Source organism: Dermochelys coriacea, chromosome 5 (genome assembly GCF_009764565.3).
Source record: "Dermochelys coriacea isolate rDerCor1 chromosome 5, rDerCor1.pri.v4, whole genome shotgun sequence".
NCBI classification, from domain to species: domain Eukaryota; kingdom Metazoa; phylum Chordata; order Testudines; family Dermochelyidae; genus Dermochelys; species Dermochelys coriacea.
Window position 1 is genome coordinate 74,598,658 of NC_050072.1, and position 25,587 is coordinate 74,624,244.

Below are 25,587 nucleotides of genomic sequence, written 5' to 3' on the forward strand. Positions count from 1 at the left end.
GGTGCTGGTATGCGAGGATGTGCCAGGATCAAGTATTTTTGGTGTTGTAGGAAGGGCTAGACTTGTCCTCTATTTAGGCGTTAGAATTTGAGGAATCGGGGGCTAAAATGTGTCTGACTCGCCCACTATTGTGCTGAAATGCATCAGGAACCAGATGTGTGTGTGTGTGTGTGTGTGTGTGTGTGTGTGAGTGAGTGAGTGAGTGAGTGAGTGAGTAATCCGAGCGTTTAGATTCGTTTGATACACTTCGAGGGCTGGGGGCCAAAGAGGGGCAGGATCCAAGGGGATCCGCCTCTTACCTTTTCCCACCTCCAGAGCAAGCGGGGAGCACGGGAGCGTGGGGACCTCTCCCCTTCCTCCTGCCTTGCCCCTCGCCGGAGGGGCTCCACCTCCACCCGCGCGCCCAGGGTATTTGTTGGTTGCGCGCAGGGCGCAGCCCCAGCCGCACTCGCTGCCTGGCTCGGAGAGTAACGGGGCGCCCCTCGGCCGTGCTGTGCCCCCGGCGCCTGCTGCCATGGGACCCAAGGCCGCCTCCGGCTTCTACCTGGGCAGGAAGCCCGCCGCCCTGCTCGCGCTGCTGCTGGCCGCGCTGCTGCTGGCCCTGGCCGTGCTGGGGGCTCTGTACGGGCGCTGCCTGCAGGAGGTGGAGGCGCTGCGGGCGGCAGCGGCTCCCCGCTCGCCCACAGCCGGCCCCAAGGCGGAGGGCGGCGGCTGCTGCCCCCCCAGCCCCAGTCCCGGCAGCACGCGCCCGCCGGGGGCCTGGGACGACTCCCGCCTGCCGCGCGCTCTGCGGCCCCTCCACTACGAGCTGCGGCTCTGGCCCCGCGTGAGCCCCGGCCAGCCCGGCCCCTTTGTCTTCTCCGGGCAGGTGAACATCACGGTGCGCTGCGCCCAGGACACGGCCACCGTCCTGCTGCACAGCGCCCAGCTGGAGCTGTGGGGGGCGGCCGTGCGGGGGCCCCTGCCCGCGGGGCCGGCCGGCGGCGGGGGGGGCAGCATCGAGGTGGCGGAGCTGTGGCTGCAGGAGCGGCAGGAGTACGCGGTGCTGGCGCTGCGGCGGAGCCTGCGGGCCGGCGGGCGCTACGTGCTGCAGCTCAGCTTCAGGGGGCCCCTGAGCGAGGATCTGGACGGGCTCTTCCTCACCCGCTACACGGACCAGGGGCAGAGCAGGTGAGCGCGCGGGGACGTGCCGCGGCAGCTGGGCGCCGCCTGGGGTTTAGCGTAGGGCAGGTGCCGGACTTCAGCGCCCGGCTCCGAGAATGTGGCCCCGAAGGGCGCTTTGCGCCGGCCAGCCGCAGAAGAGTTGCTGGCTAATTCCCGAGCCAGTTTCTGAGATGACCGCCCGGGAAAGGGCTTGGGCACTTCTGTTCCGGTCAAAGGCTGGGACACCAGCCCCTCCGGGCTTTAGAGGCCCTTGTTTTTATAGTGCCATCATATGAGGATCAGAGGGCCCGACCCAAACCCATGTAGGTCAATGGAAAGATTGCCCCGGACTTCAGTGGGCTTTGGCTAATCCCCTAAATCAGTAGTTTTCAACCTCTGCTCTGGGAACCCATGGGGGTCCGCAGGCTGACTTTCACTTGGAAATGTTTAGGGGTCCGCAAATGAAAAAAGGCTGAAAACCACTGCCCTCAGTGCTTGTTTTGGTGGGGTTTTCGGGGGGCGGCGGCACACAGCCAGTTGGCTCTCTTCTTTCCTCTTTTTTCCCAAAAAGGAATTATAAGCTTTTTAGAGATGGAGGAAGCTGAAACCGAAAACTCAGATCTGATCACATCTTGCATTTTAGGAAAATCAATACAAATTTGCAATCACACACCCATCTACTTAGTAATGTCCTCTAGGGGTATCTCTATTTTGTATCTGATCTTAGCTGAAGAAAATCTCTCCTTTGCCAATAACTTAAGTTCTCTCTTTGTCTGTTATGTGGAGTTAAACAACAAAAGCACTTTCGTAGCTATAGAACATGTAAAAGACACTATAAAAATAATGTAGTCTTGTCTGACAACAGGAATATCCCTCCCCTAACCTCTGCCTTTCAGGTTTACACAACCATACAGTTTGTTATTTGATAATGTGTTAGCAGATCCTCTATGAAGGAAAAAAGTCACAGCAACATACATTCATAAGTTGTTCCTTAACCTGTTCCATGCTTTTTATTTACCAAGGTCACAAAGCTATTAAACAAGACTCTGTAGGTTCCCTCTGCTGGCTTGCAATCTGTAGGTCTGGTTCTAGAGTCCTTATTCTTGCTGAGTAAGGTAGCACTTATGCAAGTAGTTCCATTGACCTCAGTGTGAGAAAGTGCAACTCAATACAGTAAAGATTGCAGGATTGGGGCCTTTGGGCCCTATATATTAGCTGGGTTTTATAGTATGTCTCTTCCTTCCTCTCCCCCCACAATTACATTGAGACTCGTTATGAAAAATAGATTTGGCAAAAGCTTGTGTCTGTTAAAGTTAACTGTTGCTGGATTATTGGCACTGGTATCCTCTCAAAAGAGGACTAAATGGTCAGCACTGTTGCAGTTATATAGAAGCTGTAGTTGCCTTTCCTGTGATTATCTGATGTTACAAATAAGACCAACTAGTTGATGGCTTGCAAAAAGATGCTGGAGCCCCTTATTTATATTAGCTCAGGTGTCCACCGTAGAACCAATTATGTGGCCAAAACTATAGTGCAAAATGCAGCTCAGACATCTTTCAGCTTCCTGTAGCTAAAGAACTACAGTCCCCATAAAGTACAAGTTTCTCACACACATTAGCATAACAGCTCAGGGAAAGTCAATATTCAAATTTTAAAGCGAAACAGATGGGGAGCTGTTTTTCTAGTGTTTGATACTTACTTTAGGTCTGCAAAGACAAATCTGAACAGCCCAGATCTGCTGGCCACTTCTATTCTCCCAGGCTGCTTCCCCGGTCTCATCTCCCTCCCTAGTTTACTGTTACAGCCTGTATCCTAGTTGCCCCAATGCCTTCCCACTCCATCATCCATGATTCTTGTCATTCATGCCTCCTCCCCAGGCTCTGAGTTGTGTTGCCAAGCTCTCCCTTGCCAGCATTATTCCTAGTCTCAAGGAATTCCACAGGCTTGTCAGAGCAGGATCCCCCCTTCTGGCAAATCACAGGAGGTTCATCCTAGACAGAAGAGCTCAGTAGGGGAGCAACAAGCTCTGCATCACTGATGCCATTAGCTTCCCTGATCTAGCCCCATCATATGAACAAGTGGTACAGACACATGCTTTGTGCTAAAGATGACAAATGTGGAACTGGTCAGTCTGCTTCCAGTTTTGCGCCTCAGCCTTCTTACCATTCTGCATGTCTCCTTCTCCCCAACCTCTCACACTTGCTCAGCTTCCCAGCGCTACTTCTAGTCCAGTAGACTTTCTCAGGTCTCCCAGAGTGGGGCTCCACTCTGGCAAACCATAAAAGGTTTTATCCAATGGAGCAGCTGCCTCAACAGAGGCAAGCTATGCTGCTCTGTGCTCTGACTGCTTCAAATCTCCCCTTCCATTAATGTTAATATGAGGGACAAGGACAGCACACACATCCAATGTATCATCGTCAGACTCAAATGCAAAACCTTAACTCTGACCTCAGATGTTTTCATGCACATCTGACACATTATGCACTTCACCTGTATGTCTGTCTGTAGAGAATATATCTTAATTGAGCTAAGGTTAGAGTTCAGGCTGTGTGTTTGAGTGGGGTTTTTTTGTTTTTGGGTTTTTGTTATTGAGGAATTAGATGCATGAACTGCAGGTGTATGTTGGAATAAAATGGTACCTAGGTGTAGAGTGGAGGAGTCTTTGAATGTTGTTGTTAGGTGATATGAATGTTAGTGTTTGCTTAACTGCAACTATAAGAGTCAAATCACCAGTGACAGTGCTTTACACTTTCAAAACTGTGCACACAATGTAGAGACACTATCAACTTAAACTTGGCTCACTACAAGTTAAATAAACACAGTCATTTTAAATAAATTAACCTCCAAAATTGCAATTATGTGCTTACATGTTGCATAGACTTTGTGCTGGCAAATTTCATCCTAAGAATCTGGAAACAAAACTCATTAAACAAAAGTGAAACTTAATTAATTGATTTTCATTGTCCAAACTGAGATGCACGAGGTAAACAAAACACATCAGTAAATGGGATTTTTAATTTTTTTCACCTTTAATAATTTAAGGAGTAGTGAATTGTTCAAGGTCAATAGAGCTAGAATTAGAATTCTGGCATTCTTGGGTCCTAACCTACTGATTAATTCACTAGATTAAGTTGTCTATCAGTGGGTTGGATATTACGGGAATGTGCCAACTAGATAATATTCATTTTGCTAAAAAAAAATCCATTCATGCATGAACACACGCCAGTAATAAAAAAAAACTTAATTTTTTTGTTTTATTGAAACAAAGTGTCATGTGACTTTCATATAACCTAACTCCACTGATACCAAATCTGGAGAATTTAACTTTCACTGACTGCTTTTTTCCTTGTTTTTTATTTATTTATTTATTTATTTTGAGAAGTTGGTTGGCATGAGAGAAGAACAGTAAGAGCTTTTATTTGGACAAATTTCTTCTATTTTTTCCTGCAATCTTCATCCATTCTTTCATGGATCTCTCTATGTAATGGTATTTGTCTAATTATGGAGTTTGAGGAAAACCACAATATTTTGCTTATTTTCTTTTGAAAGCCCCCTTTAGTTTTGTACAAGTAGGTGTAGAATATTATACCACTAAGGGTATGTCTACACTACGAAATTAGGTTGAATTTGTAGAAGTCAGTTTTTTAGAAATCGTTTTTATATAGTTGATTGTGTGTGTCCCCACACAAAATGCTCTAAGTGCATTAAGTGCAGTAACTCGGCGGAGTGCTTCCACAGTATCGAGACTAGGGTCGACTTCCGGAGCGTTGCACTGTGGGTAGCTATCCCACAGTTACCGCAGTCTCCACTGCCCATTGGAATTCTGGGTTGAGATCCCAATGCCTAATGGGGCAAAAACATTGTCGTAGTGGTTCTGGGTACATGTCGTCAGGCCCTCCCTCCCTCCATGAAAGCAATGGCAGACAATCGTTTCACGCCTTTTTTCCTGAGTTACCTGTGCAGATGCCATACCACGGCAAGCATGGAGCCCAGTCAGCTCACTGTCACCGTACGTCTCCTGGGTGCTGGCAGACGTGGTACTGCATTGCTACACAGCAGCAGCCCATTGTTTTGACGGTGCAATAGGCCTGATAACCATCATCGTCATGTCCAAGGTGCTCCTGGCTGCCTCGGTAAGGTCGGTCAGGAGCGCCTGGGCAGACATGGGTGCAGGGACTAAAATAGGAGTGACTCGACCAGGTCATTCTCTTTAGTCCTGCTGGCAGTCCTATTGCACCATCTTCTGGCGAGCAGCCAGGAGATGAGGATGGCTAGCAGTCCTATTGCACTGTCTGCTGCCAGCCAAAAATGTAAAAGATAGATGGAGTGGATCAAAACAAGAAATACACTAGATTTGTTTTGTATTCATTTACTTCCCCCTCCCTCCCTCCATGAAATCAACGGCCAACAATCGTTTTGGTGAGGTCTGTCAGGGGCACCTTGAAAAGTTTAATGGAGATTCAGTCCTGCCTGAAATACTGGGGGGAGGGATAGCTCAGTGGGTTGAGCATTGGGTTGAGCATTGTCCTGCTGAACCCAGGGTTTTGAGTTCAATCCTTGAGGGGACCATTCTGTGTGACAGTTATTTTTGTTTCTCCTTGATGTAAAGCCACCCCCTTTGTTGATTTTAATTCCCTGTAAGACAACCCTATAAGTCATGTTGTCAGTCGCCCCTCCCTCCATCAGAGCAACAGCAGACAATCGTTCTGTGCCTTTTTTCTGTGCAGACGCCATACCACAGCAAGCATGGAGCCTGCTCAGATCACTTTGGCAATTAGGAGCACATTAAACACCATGTGCATTATCCAGCAATATATGCAGCACCAGAACCTGGCAAAGTGAAACCGGGCGAGTAGGCGACATCAGCGCGGTGACAAGAGTGATGAGGACATGGACACAGACTTCTCTCAAAGCACAGGCCCTGGTGATGTTGGCATCATGGTGCTTTTGGGGCAGGTTTATGCGGTGGAATGCCAACTCTGGGTTCAGAAAACAAGCACAGACTGGTGGGACCGCATAGTGTTGCAGGTCTGGAACGATTCCTAGTGGCTGCGAAACTTTCGCATGCATAAGGTCACTTTCATGGAACTTTGTGACTTGCTTTTCCCTGCCCTGAGGCACAAGAATACCAAGATGAGAGCAGCCCTCACAGTTGAGAAGCGAGTGGCAATAACCCTGTGGAAGCTTGTAATGCCAGACAGCTTTGGAGTGGGCAAGTCTACTGTGGGGGCTGCTGTGATGCAAGTAGCCAATGCAATCAAAGATCTGCTGATATCAAGGGTAGTGACCCTGGGAAATGTGCAGGTCATAGTGAATGGCTTTGCTGCAATGGGATTCCTTAACTGTGGTGGGGCCATAGATGGAACCCATATCCCTATCTTGGCACCGGAGCACATGGCCGGCGAGTACATAAACTGCAAGGGGTACTTTTCAATAGTGCTGCAAGCACTGGTGGATCACAAAGGACGTTTCACCAACATCAACATGGGATGGCCGGGAAAGGTACATGACGCTTGCATCTTCAGGAACTCTGGTCTGTTTCAAAAGCTGCAGGAAGGGACTTTATTCCCAGACCAGCAAATAACCTTTGGGGATGTTGAAATGCCTATAGTTATCCTTGGGGACCCAGCCTACCCCTTAATGCCATGGCTCATGAAGCTATACACAGGCAGCCTGGACAGTAGTCAGGAGCTGTTCAACTACAGGCTGAGCAAATGCAGAATGTGGTAGAATGTGCATTTGGACATTTAAAAGTGCACTGGTGTAGTTTACTGACTCGGTTAGACCTCAGCGAAACCAATATTCCCACAGATTTTACTGCTTGCTGTGCGCTCCACAATATCTGTGAGAGTAAGGTAGGGTAGTAGGTTGAGGCAAATCGCCTGCCCACTGGTTACGCGCAGCCAGACTACCAGGGCAGTTAGAAGAGCACAGGAGGGCACGGTGCGCATCAGAGAAGCTTTGAAAACCAGTTTCATGACTGGCCAGGCTACGGTGTGAAAGTTCTGTTTGTTTCTCCTTGATGAACCCCCCCGCCCCTTGGTTCACTCTACTTCCCTGTAAGCTAACCACCCTCCCCTCCTCCCTTCGATCACCGCTTGCAGAGGCAATAAAGTTATTGTTGCTTCATATTCATATATACTTTATTTATTCATCACAAAAATAGGGGGATAACTGCCAAGCTAGCCCAGGAGGGGTGGTGGAGGAGGGAAGGACAAGGCCACACAGCACTTTAAAAGTTTAAAACCTTAAAACTTTTTCAATGCCAGCCGTCTGTTGCTTGGACAATCCTCTGGGGTGGAGTGGCTGGATGGCCAGAGGCCCCCCCACCACATTCCTGGGCATCTGGGTGATGAGGCTATGGAATTTGGGGAGGAGGGCGGTTGGTTACACAGAGGCTGTAGCGGCGGTCTGTGCTCCTGCTGCCTTTCCTACAGCTCAACCATACGCTGGAGCATATTAGTTTTATCTTCCAGCAGCCTCAGCATTGAATCCCACCTCCTCTCATCACGCTGCTACCACCTTTCAGCTTCAGCCCTCTCTTCAGCCCGCCACCTCTCTTCCCGGTCATTTTGTGCTTTCCTGCACTCTGACATTGTCTGCCTCCACGCATTTGTCTGTGCTCTGTCAATGTGGGAGGACAGCACGAGGTCAGAGAACATTTCATTGCGAGTGCGGTTTTTTCGCTTTCTAATCTTCGCTAGCCTCTGGGAAGCAGAAGATCCTTCTGTGGAGGATCCTTGAAACACATGCAGCTGGTGGGGGAAAAAAAAAAGAGACAGTGGTGTTTAAAAAGACACATTTTATAGAACAATGGGTACACTCTTTCACGGTAAACCTTGCTGTTAACATTACATACATGGAACATGTGCTTTCGTTCCAAGGTCGCATTTTGCCTCCCCCCACCAAGTGGCTAACAGCGGGGAACATTTCTTTTCAGCTACAGGCAAACAGCCCAGCAGGAGCGGGCACCTCTGAATGTCCCCTTAAGAAAAGCATCCTATTTGAACCAGGTGACCATGAGTGATATCACTCTCCTGAGGATAACATAGAGAGATAAAGAATGGATGTTTGAACGCCAGCAAACATACACTGCAATGCTTTGTTCTGCAATGATTCCCAACTACGTGCTACTGTCCTGGCATGGTAAAGTGTCCTACCATGGTGGACGGAATAAGGCTGCCCTCCCCAGAAACCTTTTGCAAAGGTTTTGGGAGTACATCCAGGAGAGCTTTATGGAGATGTCCCTGGAGGATTTCCACTCCATCCCCAGACACCTTAACAGACTTTTCCAGTAGCTGTACTGGCCATGAATGCCAGGGCAAATTAATCATTAAACACGCTTGCTTTTAAACCATGTATACTATTTAAAAAGGTACACTCTCACCAGAGGTCCCTTCTCTGCCTGGCGGGTCTGGGAGGCAGCCTTGGGTGGGTTCGCGGGGTACTGGCTCCAGGTCCAGGGTGAGAAACAGTTCCTGGCTGTCGGGAAAACTGGTTTCTCTGCTTGCTTGCTGTGAGCTATCTATGACCTCATCATCATCATCTTCCTCGTCCCCAAAACCTGCTTCCGTGTTGCCTCCATCTCCATTGAAGGAGTCAAACAACACGGTTGGGGTAGTGGTGGCTGAACCCCCTAAAATGGCATGCAGCTCATCATAGAAGTGGTATTTTTGGGCTCTGACCCGGAGCAGCCATTTGTCTCTCTGGTTTTCTGGTAGGCTTGCCGCCGCTCCTTAAGTTTCACGTGGCACTGCTTCAGGTCCCTGTTATGGCCTCTGTCCTTCATGCTCTGGGAGATTTTTTCAAATGTTTGGCATTTCGTCTTTTGGAATGGAGTTCTGATAGCACAGATTCCTCTCCCCATACAGCAACCGGATCCTGTACCTCCTGTTCGGTACATGCTGGAGCTCTTTTGCAATTTCGGGACTCCATCATGGTCACCTCTGCTGATGAGCTCTGCACTCAACTGCAGCTTGCCACGCTGGCCAAACTGGAAATGAAAGTCAAAAGTTTGCTGGTCTTTTCCTGTCTACCTGGCCAGTGCATCTGAGTTGAGAGTGCTGTCCAGAGCGGTCATAATGGAGCACTCTGGGATAGCTCCCAGAGGCCAATACCGTCTAATTGTGTCCACAGTATCCCAAATTCGACCCAGCAAGGCCGATTTCAGCACTAATTCCCTTGTCGGGGGTGGAGTAGAGAAATCAATTTTTAAGAGCCCTCTAAGTCGAAAAAAAGAGCTTTGTCATGTGGATGGGTGCAGGGTTAAATCGATTTAACACTGCTAAATTCGACCTCAACTCCTAGTGTAGACCAGGACTAAGTATATAAATGAATACCCTGTGTATGTATTCTTAGTACTCATTTACATTCTGATCTTTATGTTGTGACTTCATTTTATGGTACAACCTCCCTAAACAGCTTAGTAAAGTGGCAAAAAGATTTATATGAATTGTTCCATTCTATCCTTGATTTACCCTGTCGTAACTATGGTATGTAATATTGAGGTCTGGTGAAAAGATTCCAGTTATGTCCAGACAGTAGATTAAATCAAAGGAAGTCTATGGGTTGCAGATTTAACATGTTGCTTTGCTTTTCTGCTCTTATCTGCATTCTTAAGTCAATTTTTGCATATCTTTCCTTATTTTAAATGACTTTCTCTGAACATAATCCATGCAACACTATTTTGTAACTTCTCCTTCTTTCAGAGTGAAGTCTTCAATCTTGCCATAGTAGACATTTCTTGGCTCTGGGTCTCTTGCAGTTTGCTGCAGAAACTCAAACCTCCTCCTGCAATATGCATGTATTTTGGGGACATCATTTGTAAAGTCTAATAAGGTTACTCTGACAAGGTTATTTTAATTATTTAAGAAGACTAATTCTAATGGATGATTGGATTGCTCAGACACTATGTAATAGGGTACCTTTCACTTCTAGGTCTTTGGTTCAAATCTAGGTTGATAGTTGTTTTGGTAAAGCCACTGTACAACTTGCAGAAGATAATGGTTTTCTGTCACTTTGTGCTAACAGTTTCTCCTGCTCAGATGACCACACAGCTGTTGGCAGTTTAATAGAGGCGAAAGGCTTAATTGGCATTGAGAATGAACTTCTCTCTCACTTTGTCAAATCAGAGTTAAGGCACATTGGTGAACTGGTTTAGAAAACCTGTGTCCATCTGTGCTATAATTCTTATAGAGCGAGAGCTCTCTAGTCCTCTCACAAACACTAAACTCACAAATAAGAAAAAAGCAATATGAATAACAACACAATAACCATTAATGGTCTGTTTGATTATAGATAATGGCAAGTGATCTAAGTTACACACTTAATCAGGTCTTGAAGTGTGTGGGGGGGGGGGAGGGGAAGGAAATGAAAAACAAAGGCACTATTTGTAGCCACTATGGAGTACATTTCTGCAGCGCTTACAGCACCAAAAGGTGTCAAATATAAGCCTGGCCCCACTTCTGGATGCATTGCACTGGTCAGACAGTACATAGTAGATCAAAAGCTATCCTTATGGGGGTCAAGCTGTGGAATCCATGAGTGACATATAGCTAAAAGAGTCATTGTCAGGATCGGGGGGACAGAAAGGTGTTTTAAAGACACACTTGTCTTCCTTCTTCCTACTTCAGTTGTATTGGATTAACTCCGTGGAATTTGGGAGACATGTTTTACTGTCAGACCTACATGCAGAACTTTCACTGCTGTGAATTGAGTGCTGTGTGCTCAGATCAAGAGTAGTATATGTCCCTATAGAATTTGTACGAAAGTACTGGCTTAATTTCATGTAAATCTTAAGATTTTTGAGTACTATCCTAATCAGTGCAATTTTTCTTAGTACCCATTCTGTACACAATACAGTCTTGCCCTCTGATTGCAAATGTAACTGATTCTTGAAGACTCACAAGTTATTTACCCCTTCTCGTAACACAAGAACTAGGGGTCACCAAATGAACTTAATAGGCAGCAGGCTTAAAACAAACAAAAGGAAGTATTTCTTCACACAGCGCAGTCAACCTGTGGAACTCTTTGTCAGAGTATGTTGTGAAGGCCAAGTCTATAACAGGGTTCAAAAAAGAACTAGATAAATTAATGGAGGGATAGGTCCATCAATGGCTGTTAGCCAGGATGGGCAGGGATGGTATCCGTAGCCTCGGTTTGCCAGAAGCTGGGAATGAGTGACAGAGAATGGATCACTTGATGATTACCTTTCATTCATTCTGGGGCATCTGGCATTGGCCACTGTTGGAAGACAGGATACTGAGCCAGATGGACCTTTGGTCTGATCCAGTATGACCATTCTTATGTTCTTATGTTTTAGATGAACACTGGTAGGTGTAAATGGACAATCCACTACCTGTTCTGGTGGGTTTTTTTTAAATTGTCTGTATTATGTCAATTGATAAGACCTAGAAACAGGACCAATATGGATTACCAAGTACTAACAGTTACATACTAAAACCTGTTGTCTACCCTAAAACTAAGATGGTTTACACTAAGCTATCTTCAAGATTCAGTCGCCATACATGGTTCAAATGAGTTCAACGTGGTTGTAAGCTTTTTAAAATTTGTAGTTGTGTGTAAACGGTGTTAATGATTTCAAAAATGTTACTTTCCTAAACAGTTGGGACACGGGAAGAAGGTGGAAACTGTTGTAGTACTTCCAGTGTCATCCTAATACTATTATATTCTAGCAAGAAGGCTGTTAATAGGAGTTATTGGAGAAATGCCAGTTTATCCTCCATAAACATGAAGACTTTATACATGATGAAAAAGATTTCTAGTGTTTTAAACTTAGTTCATTTCATATGAGGTGAAATACAACTGGGAATAGCTGAAGTAATCATGCCTTATTCTCAAAGAGCCTGTTAACGGTCAGGTTGCCCTTATTTGGGAATACTCTAATTCTGATTTTATTTTGCTAACCTCTGGCATTTTTATGCAACAGGGATTGGCAACTTTTGGCATGCGGCCCAGCAGAGTAAGCCCCCTGGTGGGCCGGGCCGGTTTGTTTACCTGCTGTGTCCACAGGTTCTGCCGATCGCGGCTCCCAGTGGCCGCGGTTCGCCACTCCAGGCCAATGGGGGCTGCGGAAAGTGGTGCGGGCGAAGGGGTGTGCTGGCCACTGGTTCCCACAGCCACTGTTGGCCTGCAGTGGCGAACTGCAGCCAGTGGGAGCTGCGATTGGCCAAACCTGCAGATGCGTCAGGTATACAAACTGGCCCGGCCCGCCAGGGGGCTTACCCTGGCGGGCCGCGTACCAAAAGTTGCCGATCCCTGTTATACAACATTTATTAAAATAGTTCATTAAAAGGTTCATTTTCTACAAATTTCTTTGAGCAAAAGAGGAATAGTGGGGGGAGTTAATTTGTCTGCTTATACAATGCTGGGCCTTAGGAAAATAAAATTCCATTTGGACTGATTTGTGTCAAATGTGGTAGATTTGCAATGTGGAATAAAGTATACTAGAATTCAGTCAGATTAGGATCTTTTAAAAATAAGCAAACAAACAGTGACTCATACCACTGCCTGACCTGAGGTACTGGGGGTGAAACATCCACTGTTTAAGTACAGTAGATGAAGCATTTTCATACTTTTTTTTAATGTGGAAATCTGCTGGAAAAACAACCTTTAATTCTTTTTGTAATAATGCCGTGGCTAACATGTGTTGTGCTTTGTAATGAAAATTATTTGCTGGCAGTGTGCCAAATTCATGCAGTCTCTCTGCTAGCTTCTACTGGCACAGATTCTGGCATGGTGGGGAGAGGGAAAAGAAGGAGGGGAATAGAAATTCCACTGGGGTTGGGGAGTTTGCAGTGATGCAAGGTGCCCACAATATCTCCTAAGACCAACAGCAAGTGCTACCCCAGTACTGGGCATTGCTGGTTGGGAAGGGTCATGGTTAGGGTGTCAGATTTATGCACTGATATACTCATTAGGTCTACCCCCTACATAGCCTATGCCATTGAAGCTCCTATAGAATCCATAGAGATTAAAGGTGCTCTCTAACTCTGTGGAAACTCTAAGGGAGGGCTCTCTTGAGGGCACCCATTTAAAGATTTCTGGCTCCCAGTCATTACCTCTTGGGCAGAGACCCATGTCTCACTCCACCCTGACTGGGGTTCTTTAAGGCTGCACAGCTCCCTGCATTTACACTGTGATATCCCCAGCAAGCCAGACTGCTTAAAAGGCCACCAACTGTACTTTGTTTTTTCTCTAGAGAGGCTGTGTGTTGCTTGCAATTAAAGGTTACCACAGAGCTCTTTCTAAGCAAGCACTTGTATTCTAACAGGGAGAACATTAAAAACAATAGAAGATCTTTAGGTGAGCAAAAATGCTTACCAGAGATCACCACCAACTCCACCCTCAAGTTCTGGTCAGTCCTTCAAAACCCACAACTGGGTTTGCCCTGTTGCACGTTCCTGACAATCTCAGATTCAGAACCAGACCCCTGGCTAGGCAGTTGAGCTGTTTCTTTATACAAGCCCTTGATTTCCAGTCTCCGAGAAGAGGTAATCAGCAGACAATGACTCCTTCCTCAGGGCTTAGTTTCAAAAGGCTGAGTTTTTGCATAACCGGAGATGGGGAATTTGCATTAACCTCTCCCTAAGTTTTCCTCAGGAACTCCACTTCACACTTATTGTCAAAAAGTTTATTCTTTTCTGGCACATTTGCAATATAGTCCTTTGAACTACCAGACTTCACATCACATCTCTCCTCTAGAGGGGTTTCATATAATCCCAGCTCAAAATAATACATAAACTTAATACTATAAAGATTTTCAAGGATAGTGCAGGAAATTGCCATCTGTTGCATCTCCCCGCCAAAGTAGATGTAACTAGGGCTATGTCTACACTACAGCCTGTCTGAAAAATTTATCACAGGTTTCAGAGTAGCAGCCGTGTTAGTCTGTATTCGCAAAAAGAAAAGGAGTACTTGTGGCACCTTAGAGACTAACAAATTTATTAGAGCATAAGCTTTCGTGAGCTACAGCTCACTTCATCGGATGCATTTTCCACCAAATGCATCCGATGAAGTGAGCTGTAGCTCACGAAAGCTTATGCTCTAATAAATTTGTTAGTCTCTAAGGTGCCACAAGTACTCCTTTTCTTTTTGAAAAATTTATGTCGCTCATAATATTCCACTCCCCTGACTGACATAAATTACACCGACATAAGTGTACGCACAGCGCTGTGTTGGTGGGACATGCCGACATAGCTTATTCCACTTGTGGAGGTGTTTTTTTATGCTGACAGGAGAGCTCTCTCCTGTTGGCATAGAGCATCTTCACCTCATGCGCTGCAGTGGTGCAGCTGTATCAGTACAGATGCAGCGCTGAACATATAGATATGGCTTAGGGTGGTTGACCTGCATCCTAGGGGAACCTATTGTCTTATTTCCTGGACAGGGCATCAGCAACCAAATTTGAATTCCCTTTAACACAAGTCATTTCCATCTTAATCTTGGAGCACTAATCTCTATTTTAGCTATGTGGCATTTGTCCTTTTCATTTGTTGAGTGGGGAATGGTCACTGCATGCAATGGTCACATGTCATCCAAAAGAGTACTGCTGTAGTTTGCTGAGGGCCCACACCATAACCAAGCATTCTTTTTCCATTGTTGCATAGTTGTTTTTCCTCAGGGATGCAATTTCTTGGTCCCACACACTGTGGGGTGCCTCTCCTCTTTTCATCAGCTTGCATCAGCACAACCCTGAGCCTGTGTCAGAGGCATCTCTGAATACCATGGAAGCCTTTTCAAAGTTTGGATATACCAGAACTGCGTCTGTACTTATGGCTTCTTTCAGTTCACAGAAGTTGCATTGACTCTGGTTGGACCAGATAACCTTGTCTGACTTACCCTTCTTACACACAGATCAGTGAGGGACAACCTCTGCTAATATCTGGCCATCCCAGTAAAAAATTGTACCTGGTTTTTGTGTCTGGGGAGTGGGGCAATTCTTAACCTCCACTCTTGCAGGCTCTGGTTTTATGCATCCCCTCTCCACTCCATGGTCAGAGTAGCCCACTTCGGCCACCCCCATTTTGCATTTTTCCACCTTTACAGTCAGGCCTACTGTCTGAATGCTATAAAACATCTTCCTTAAAGGGGTCACATGCTCTTCCCAAATCTGACTGAAAATACAAATGTTATCTTTTTTTGCTGGAGAAAGATTGTGACATTTTCCACAATGTCAAACCACTTTATGCTCAGGATTTGGCACTGACAGCACATGTGCAGTGCTTCTAACACTGGAATGAGCATCATAACTTGGTCCCCTGTACCATATGTCAGAGCACATGTGGTGTGGTCCCGCCAGACTTTCTGTTTCTTCTAAGCTCTAGATAGATTCTCTCAGAGAAAACCCAGAAGGTCAGTGAGTTGTTTTTTTCCTCCAGAAACCCAACAAGTACTCCACCATGGACATTCCCTTGGGAGAAGCTGTCCCTTCCCACTTTGCCCTCATTAGGTCCAGGGAACCTCCTCCTCCAATAGAGCAGTTCAAAAGGGGAGAATCCTGTGGATTTCCAGAGAACCTCCTAATACGCAAATAACAGGTCAGGTACATATTTATCCCAATCACCAGGCTGTTGGTCCACAAAGTTTTCAATATAATTTTAAGGATTCCATTAAATCTCTCAACCAGCCTGGTAGTGTGGGGGTAGTAGGGAGATGACCAAAATTGTGGAACCGCACATTTCTCCCATAGCCCTTCATGTAGGGCTGACATAAGTTAGCCCCGCGATCAATCAAAACCTCAGGGAGAACCGCCCTTGTCCCTAGATGAATGTTGTTAGCCCTACCTATCAGCCAACTTGTCTGACTCTATGGAGGACAGAGCTACTGCTTATTGATAGCGATACTACCACCAGAATATACTTTTTCTCCATATGGGTAGTTTTGCTAAGGGGTCCCACAATGTCCATAGCAATCCTCGGAAAGCATTCCTCTATAATGGGAGGAGGAATCAAGACAGCCTTGCCCTTATTCCAGCCATTTTCCACCCTCTGACAGGGGTCACAGCTCTTACAGTATTTTGGCACTGCCTCAAAAACCCCAGCCCAGTAGAAATTCTGGAGTAAGCACTGTTTGCTGAGCTGTATTCCCAAGTATCCCAACTAGCCTGAGTAGTCTAAGATGGTACTTTTGTGATACCACCTATTGTCTCTGTATACTCCATGGCTCAACATTCTTAGGGTGCATCCACTCTTTATAAAGCTACCTCTGATCCCAGAGAAACCTTTCCAGGCACCATCCTGTCAGGAAGTAGCCTGGGGAGTCTGCTGCAGCCCTAGGTTTTCCTTGAGGGGTCAGTTAATTGTTCCCGCATGATTTCCAAAGCAGAAACTGGGAGAGCTTAGGCTGATCACTGGGGCCCACTTACACAGACCTCAGAGGGGGAATCAGGAGGACTCTGCCTAACCCCAGGCCGTGCACTCACATGGTCAGGCAGCAACTCAGAGTTGTGTGCCAGCTTTCAGCTCGGTCTGAGGCAGGGGCTCTGGCTTTCTGCTCTTGGCTCCAAGTAACCATACAAGTGATGCAGGCCCAGGACTGCAGGTCATTTCCCAACAAGACCTCTACTGGTAGTTGGGAAGGTACCCAAACAGTGCTAGGGCCCTGATTGCCACCCCATTTCAGGTGGATCTGAGCCACAGGGACATGGAAATGGGGACCTATTATTCCCTGAATAGTCATGAATCTGTCTGGAATGATCCATGAGGGGTTTGCTGCTCATGGGCATACAAGTTACTTGGGTTCCAGTATCCCTCCGTCATTGGGTCGTTTCCCATCCACCTCCACTGAGAAACAGTGTTTAATTGATTCCCATTTGGAGTTTGACAGAGTCAAATTCACTGATGGGATTAGTTTTGGTTCCACTGATGGTGGAGTCATTGCCACCTGGACCGGCTATGTGCTACAACTAGCCTCTGATCACCCTAGCACCAGGCAGTATTTTGTCTTATGATCACTTTTATGGCAATAAAAACGTATCAGCTTCCCAGGTTCCCTTTTTGGGCCTTTGTTATGGTTTGCCTCCTACCCGTGTCTGGATTTAGCCCATTCTCCCTTGGGGGGGGAAATGGGGGGGCAGAGCTTGATTGGGTGGCCAGATTTGTGCTATCTCCCTTGATTTTTTTTTTTTTAACTGCCAATGGACTGTCTGCATGTTGGTTGGCCCATTTCCCAGATACGGTCATGCCTCTAGGATATTTGTCTATTAACCATTATTTCAGGTTGTGGTGGCAGAGTTTAAGGAATTGTTGTAAGCCCATTAATTCATAGACCTCATCGACCATGAAAACCCTCCAACCAGTTCCCCTAATTTGAGTTGAAACCACAGATCATGTCCCTTTTTTTTCTGAACTCCCCAAATCTTCTATATGCAGGGAGAAGTTTGAACTTTGGCAAGAAAGCTTGTTTATGTTGCCCATGATCTTTATATTTCTCTCTGTCCATAAGGGGGAAAATATCTAAGTCCTTTGTGATAGTAATGGAGCCAGGCACCAGACCATGTCCTCCTGCCCTATCTTATTCAATTCACACCCCATTTTAAAAGCATTTAGAAATACATCCATGTCATCCCCTTCCTTAAAGCAAGGAAATAATTTGGAATCTCTGCCACCCACTGGGACAGGTACGTGGGTGTCTGGTTTCACGTACTGAATTAGGGTTTTGTGGGTGCAATCTGTCCATTTCAAGATGATGTCAACATTCCACGTCCTCCTCTCTTTCCTCATGCTGTCAGTAGCATTCCCTGTCTTCTCTCTCACCTTGGTGATACCCATCTTCAAGCATCTGGTTTTCAAAACACAGGTGGTTCATCTCCAGCTGTATCCTCTCATGGTCTACCTGTAGATCTGCCTCCAATTCCTGTTATGTGATTCATTTGGTTTGTACAGGTAATGGAAATTGCCTCTGTCAGCATCTTCCCTGCTTCTCTCCAGTAAGGATTTTCCTCAACTGTCTCAAGTTGGGCACCCAAAACCAGTGGACGCTTTTGAAAATTTGGCCATTGGGCCCACTGGCTTCTCCCCTGCCCACTGCACTCTGACCCAAAGCCCTCTGTCCAAACTACCACAAGCAGCATCTTGGAGCAGAGCTCTGCAGCATGCAGGGTTCTTCTGTAGGGTTCTTCTGTGCCTGGTTTGGGTGGAGATGAGGGGCACGTTTTACACATAAACACTTCCTATAATTCTTAAAACCCTTTAATAAACTCTACCTTTTTTAAAATAAGAAAGTTTTGGATTAGAGAGAAAAGCAAGCATCCACATCGAATCTACTTCTGATAAAATATGGGTGGCCGCATAATTTCTGAGCACTTGACTGCTGTAAGTGGTCTGACTATGTGTGAGACTTTAACACCATATTAGAAATCAAATTAGAAAAACAAAACCAAATATATAAAAATGTGAACTCTTCAGTTAGAAAAGAAAGACATGGAAAAAAAGAATTAGCCTTAAAATGGTTAAATTAAACAAGGCGCAAATCTGCACATGGATCTCAGTGGGGACAACTGAGTCATAAATTTCTCTAAATAATGACTAACCCTTTTCTAAATCCACATATGTATATGATTTACCTTTTCTTTTTCTAATTTGGCAGATTTTGTGCACTATATAATGGTTTTGATCAGCTACAACATGGTGGATTAACCATATCTGTATTTCCAATCTAGTATGCTGATTGCATCACAGCTTGAACCAACATATGCCAGGACTGTTTATCCCTGCTTTGATGAACCTGCCATGAAGGCAACCTTTAATATCATAATTGTCCATCATCCCAGTTATGTGGCACTTTCCAACATGCCTGCTATAGGTAGGTTAAAAAATGGACATCTGTATTTCTCCAAGTTACCTTAATAAAGGTTTGAATTTACTTGAACAGTATATAATCATAGCACATTATTTTACTGTGTCATCCTGTACTATACTGGTCTGTTATTGATGGGCTAAAGGCTCAAATATATGAAAATTCTGTTCAATTAACATGTTCTGTCCTAGCAATACAGAGCAATAATACAGAGCATTGACTGGAGGTTAACTATAAAAAAATAAATGTAAGTGGAAGGAGGTTAGCAGAACATGACGTTGCAGAGACCAGGTTCTTAGATCTGTGTGGGAAGACTTTGAATGGTCCTATGGTAGTCCTTGCTGGTCAAAAGAGTAATTTTGACACATTGCTGGAGGGATACTCCATCTCCCAAAAGGAGGCAGTTGCTGCTCCTGTTTGGGGACAGAAAGGGTTAGGGTTTGTCTACATGGTGAATAGGGTGGGGAACACTGCTCCCTGGAGTGCCCCCCTTGCATAATGTGACTGGTCTCCTCATTTCCAGTGCCTTTTGCAGGCATCTGCCTCTAACAAGATCTTCCATGGCTCAGCCTTCCGGTCAAGGCACAAAGTTCAAACCCTTTGTGAGCTAACCGAAAGGTCCAAATGAAAATCAAAACAAGTCTGAATAGATTTTTTTGCCCCTTGGGCTACTTAAGTCTTCTGCTTCCACTTACAAACCCTATCTCAGGGTTCCCTGACACAGCAATCGACTCTACTCCCTCTGGGCTTTTCTCCAAAGAAGAATCCTGCCACCTCTGCAGTCTCTCCCTGGATCTTGCCCCCGTTTCAGGCCCACCAGAGGGATTGATTCTATTTCTTCTGCCTTCCTAGTGAGAGGGAACTCCCTACTTCCCCTCTCCCAGTTCTTCTTCCCTCAACTGAGCTCAGCTCCATTTAAGTTGTCCTCTGTGGCTGGGGTCAGTCATTCTAACTCTATTACAACCAGCTGGGATCACTAATTATCCCTACCTGGCTAGATCAGAGGAAAGGTTGAAGGGTAACTGCTAGGTCATGGGCAAGGCTCAGTCCAGGTTTCCTTAAAGGGCCAACCAGCCTGAGAGAGGGACTTATTTTGGAATAACTATTCCTGATTAACTCCATGTGCAAACTCCCCCCTCTCCCCAGAATATGAGTGCCTTATTTTGGAATAAGCATCTGCACATGGAGTTAATCAGGAATACTTAATCTGCTTTGAATTCATACCCTACTTTTATTCCAGATTAATTTTTTGAGGCAGGAACATTATCTAGTAGGTCTGAAAAAAAGTCAGAGAGGGTTAGTAAAAATCTATAAATTCACAGGCAAATATGCACAGTCATAGTTTTGAAAGGTGGGTCGTGGTGGTATTGTGTCACCTTTCAATGGTGACATATCCATGTCTGGTAGCTGTGATTGATTGCACAACAGTTCATGTTCTGAGTCTTACTATACAGTGTTTACTCAGTATATTTTACTACATGACTTTTACTTACTTCTGAAGTTGTGGTGTTGTATGTGTGAGAGCTATACTTCTGTTATTTAAGGACAGGGGCTGGGGAGATTGTGTGTATCTTAAAAAAAAATTCTTGGGTGCTTATGATAACTGCCTTAACAGTCACATAATTGAATTCTTCTGTTAATCCACAGAATAGACATGACAGGGTCAGCAGCCGTGCAAGCTATTATATATTTCCCTGGCAATGTTTCTCACCACTGATTCTCACCTGATGTGGGATGCTGTGTGTGACAAAGATGCCACATGAGGGACAGATGGTATTCAGGCAGGAACCCTAAAAAGCTGTGGGATTCCTTCCTTTCACGTGTAAATGTCTCTTTTAATATCCTTACTGTCATGATTCTTTATTTCTCAAGTCATAATTTTAAGTAATAAAAGTCAACGGTTACCAAATCTGTGAGGCATGTAATGTAACTTTGGGACTAAAACGGGAATATCTGTGAAGGTAGTCTGTAAATATTTCCTCTCTCAGAACCTCCTTCCATGGGTTTTTCTGTGGAGGGTCTGATTGGGCCCTTTATTTGAAGCATGTGAGATTTAAGCATTTGATAACTCTCAGGCATGTTTGATATTTATTTGAGTGATATTATGAACATACATATTATAGAAGTGTAGCATGGGAGAATATTTTTGATGCTTGTCCACATCCCAAAACCAATTCACAGTTTGATGTGCTTCATAGATTTTGATGAAGAAGCTTAGGAGTGGAATAGTAGAGTCTTTGTATTTAAGGTAATAATTCAAATACATGGAATGAGCTAAGTGGGAAAGTTGGCATGGTGCTATTGCCAAAATATATGTAGCCAGTGCTGTCATACAGAGTATAAAAGACTAGTTTTAAAACACAAACTCTTGTTTTATTATATAGTAGTGATAGTTTGTTTCTATACTAAAATTGTGTTTTGTTCTAGATACATCTGAAATGAAAGATGAGAATGGAAGCCTATGGACTGTTACCACATTTAACACGACACTGAAAATGTCAACTTATCTAACTGCTTTTGTGGTTTGTGACTTTGATTACATCACCAGGACTGAAAGGGGCAATGAGGTAAATAAGAGCCTTCATAACTCATTAGAGCAGCTAACAGAATAAATTGTGAATCATATGTTTGATAAGATGTAACTTGTATTGAATATACGTCCTATTTTGAAAGTATTTGATTACATGGCAAAACTGTTAACATTTATCCAATAAATACATGTGCAGAAAAATCTCCTTCATAATAATTAGTTTATATACGCTGTACAGATCGCTACATCAATAAATTCTGATGTGAATGATAAGCAGAGTAAAACCTTCTGAAAAGTTACTACCCAGAAAGTATTTTTTTGTAATTCAAGATCTCTTTAGCACTTTTCATTTAAAAAGTGTAACTCTGTTCCTGCTCCCACTGAAATTGGTGACAAGACAATGGGAGCTAGGTGAAAATATATCCATGAGAGCCTGCCATACGCCAAGGTATTTAAAGTTAAAGCTGTCACTATTATTTTAACTCTTTCCTTTGTGTCTAAGTATTAAAGAACACAATGGTGTGCTGATTTGAGACTCTTACTATACATTGGCAGAAAAAGGGAACTGAAGGTTGGAGAGACTATGTTAACTTAATACCTGTACCTTTTCACTTTAAATTAAAACCTGGAGATCAAATGCCTCTAAAACTGTGCCCATACATTTTGCATTTACAATCACTTGCATGTGCAGAACTCGCATCTGGGTTCAATTTGGCAAACTGCTATGTATTCAAAACTTGCTGGCTAAATTTTCAAAGGGTCTCAGATTAATGTGTGCACGCATATGTATATATCGATGGGGTAACAGTATATTTAATTTATCAGTTTATTCATGCAAATACCTAAATTTCCTGTCCAAAAGCTCATTTCTGACCACAGACAGATGCACATTCATTTTGCTGGTACAAGTTAAGATATCACTTTTAAAAATGTGGTCTTCAATGTTATGATGTTGTAAGATGGTGTTTCATATTTAATAAAAGAACAACTAGGAAACTATCTATATACATTTAGACTCAAATCTTGGTCCCTTTGAAGTCAGTGCCAAAACTTTCAATGATTTCAATGGGCTTAGGATTTGCCCATTAATTTGTTCGGACAAGTAATAAATTGATTTTTTTTCTTGTATGAAAAGTTTAATTGCAGGATCTGATGCGGACAGACAGCATTTCCAAAACAGCTATTCAGAAATGTTACCTTCACAGCAGAGAGGTGAATAAAGTGAAAATTTAAGTTGTCTAAAATAACATTTCCTTGCTTTATTATAGATACGTATTTGGGGTCGGAAAGAAGCAATTAAAAATGGGTATGCTGAATATGCTTTAAATATCACAGGCCCACTCTTTTCATTTCTGGAAGATTTATTTAACGTCAGCTACCCGCTTTCAAAAACAGGTGAGGTACCTTCCTTTCATTAAACACAAATGGTTGCTGATGATGTAACATCTACAGAAATATTGGGTCCTGTCTTGCCAGACTCTTACTTTTATCAGTGCAGGATTCAGAGAATACTAGCCCTAGGGTTGCCAACTTTCTAATTGCACAAAACTGAACACCCCTGCCCCACCCGTTCTCCAAGGCCCCACCCCTCCACTCGCTCTATCACCCCCCCTCCGTTGCTCACTCGCTCTCCCCCACCCTCACTCACTTTCACTGGGCTGGGGCATGGGTTTGGGTGTGGGGAGGGCGGGAGTGAGGGTTCTGGCTGGGGGTGTGAGCTCTGGGTGGGGACAGGGATGAGGAGTTTGGGGTGCAGGAGGGGGCTCAGGGCTGGGGCAGGGGCTTGGGATGTGGTGGGGGCATGGGGTGCAGGCTCTGGGAGGTAGTTTGGGTGCAGGAGGGTACTCTGGGCTAAGGCAGGAGGTTGGGGTGCAGGAGGGGGATGAAGGCTCCATCTTGGGGTGCAGGCTCTGGGGTGGGGACAGGGATGAGGGGTTTGGGATGCAGGAGGGGACGGGGTTGGGACGTGTGTGGGGGGGTGCGCTCTGGGAGGGAGTTTGGCTGTGGGAGGGGACTCTGTGCTGGGGCAGGGGGTTAGGGTATGGGGAGTGGGTTTGGGGTGTGGGGTCCTGGTGGCTCTTATCATGGCTCCCAGGAAGTGGCCACCAGGTCCCTGTGGACCCTAGTCCCATGGGCAGCCAGGGAGGCTTCGCATGCTGCCCTCAAGACGCCTGCAGGTGCTGCCCCTGCAGCTCCCATTGGTCGCGGTTCACAGCCAATGGGAGCTGCGGAGCCGGCACTTGGGCAGGGGCAGCGCATGGCGCCTCCTTGGCCACCCATGCACCTAGGGGCCGCAGGGACCTTGCAACTGCTTCCAGGAGGCGTGCAAAGCCAGGGCAGGTTGGGAGCCTGCCTTAGCCCCGGGCCCACGCTGCGCTGCCGACCGGACTTTTAATGGCCCGGTCAGCAGTGCCGACCAGAGCTGCCAGGGTCCCTTTTCAACCAGGCATTCCAGTTGAAAACCATATCCCTTCTTTCCGTGCAGCATCTTACATTAATCTGTAAGTCAGTGACCTCTCCTCACAATGACCTTGCTTTCTCTGAAATATTGTTCCTAACATAATTAACCCACACCTCCCCAAACTTTCTTTGCTTCCTGTACTATGTCCCCATCTAACTTGTAAATTACCAACATCTCTTTGCACTTTACTAGCTTTTGGTGCAGTATCTTATCCTAATTTGTAACTCACCAACATCTCCCTGTATCTTCCTTCGTGAAAAAATGTCCCTTGTAGGCAAACTCTATTTCTGCTTAGAAGGAAACGTGCAATAGCCATTTCTTAAACCTCATTATCTTAGTTTTATGTATACCCTGTGCAAAGGTTGTAGACATCATTATGGGTCCTGATTCACCACTGAATTTTTCCAGTTTTACACCAGTATAACTTAATAGACTTCAACAGAGTGACACAGATGTAAACTAGATCTATGGAGTGGTGACATAGGCCTCCTAGTAAAAATTTCAGCCTTGTGATGACATTGATTACTAAGCAGACTTCCTTTTGACTTCATTTGAGAGTTTGGCTTAAAAATCCATGGCATGATGTGACCCATTGTGAATGGTTTCATGTAAATACTGAGCACATTTATTATGAGCTCAAAAACAAAAAGTTAAAGATCAATGCATTTCAGTTTAAAAAATTGAGCTCTTCTTAATATATAAGAGCTAAAGAAATCATTTTTAACCACCAGTTTCCTTTTATTTTGTACTCTGACAATTTAAAATACCTAAATAATTTTTTAATAGTCTGGAAGATGAAATTTGCTCATTAGTTACCACCTATATAGTTTTAAATGAAATATCCCTTGTTGATATCCTTGATGTCCATTCAAAATCTGTCTTCATTTCCTTCAATGTCCAAATCCAGGGTGGATAAAAATTAAAGAATTTTTTTTAAATTTGAAATTGGATTTTTTATTTAAATTTTTATTTAAACTTTTTTATTTTTAAATTTTATTTAAATTATACTGTTTTTCTTTTTTAAAATAAACCTCTTTTTAAAATGACATCTGAATTTAATACAAAGGCCTAAACTTATTGCAATTTAGTTGTAAATGTGAAACATGTTTTGATAAGAGATGTTTGTTTATCCAAAATATTTTGTTCAATAAACATTTTATATGCTGTGTTTTTGTGTTTAATTAAATCCCAGTTACCATCCTAGACACAAATCATGAGCAAAAAGTTAATTAACTAGTAAATAAACAATATATTATTCACCATTTTCTAACATACAAAAATATACAATTCATAAGCATCTGAAAATATTAAGCTATATAATTCCTTAAATAAATATATATAATTATAGTGTACCTCCTAGGTAGCAAAAAGATGTACCAAATCTAGTGTAAAGGCTCTATTTAGTTGTAAATCAACATATTCTTCAGGTAGTGTCTCTGTGTGTGCTCCATTTTGTGTACGCCTGAGCTTTGTGCCTTCAATTGAAGATTTTTTGGTAGGGATGCTCATCTGGCCCACACATGTGCCCCGCACATCCTTGTGTCTACCACCGAGACTATATGAGGCTGCATGGATGAACCACCTCAGTTCCTTCACAACTGCCATTGGCTTGAGACAGTGTCTACTGTGTGCCTGT

At 44.5% G+C, this 25,587-nt stretch overlaps 1 protein-coding gene across 4 annotated transcripts in view; it reads left to right on the plus strand.

Annotated features, from left to right (window-relative positions):
* Positions 1–283: 283 nt before the first annotated feature.
* LVRN (laeverin) overlaps positions 284–25,587 on the plus strand; it is a 63,315-nt gene continuing 38,011 nt past the window's right edge. Inside the window, exons 1-4 of one of the 4 annotated variants that reach the window (XR_006281512.1) lie at positions 284–1,170; positions 18,824–18,966; positions 21,388–21,527; positions 22,759–22,885. Coding sequence is in view for 2 of the 4 variants with exons in the window: in XM_043514873.1 (XP_043370808.1) it covers positions 515–1,170; positions 18,824–18,966; positions 21,388–21,527; positions 22,759–22,885 (1,066 nt within the window). In the remaining 2 variants the exon portion in view is untranslated. The remainder of the gene's footprint in view (positions 1,171–18,823; positions 18,967–21,387; positions 21,528–22,758; positions 22,886–25,587) is intronic. The other 3 variants (XR_006281511.1, XM_043514873.1, XM_038402474.2) reach the window with 3 other exon arrangements.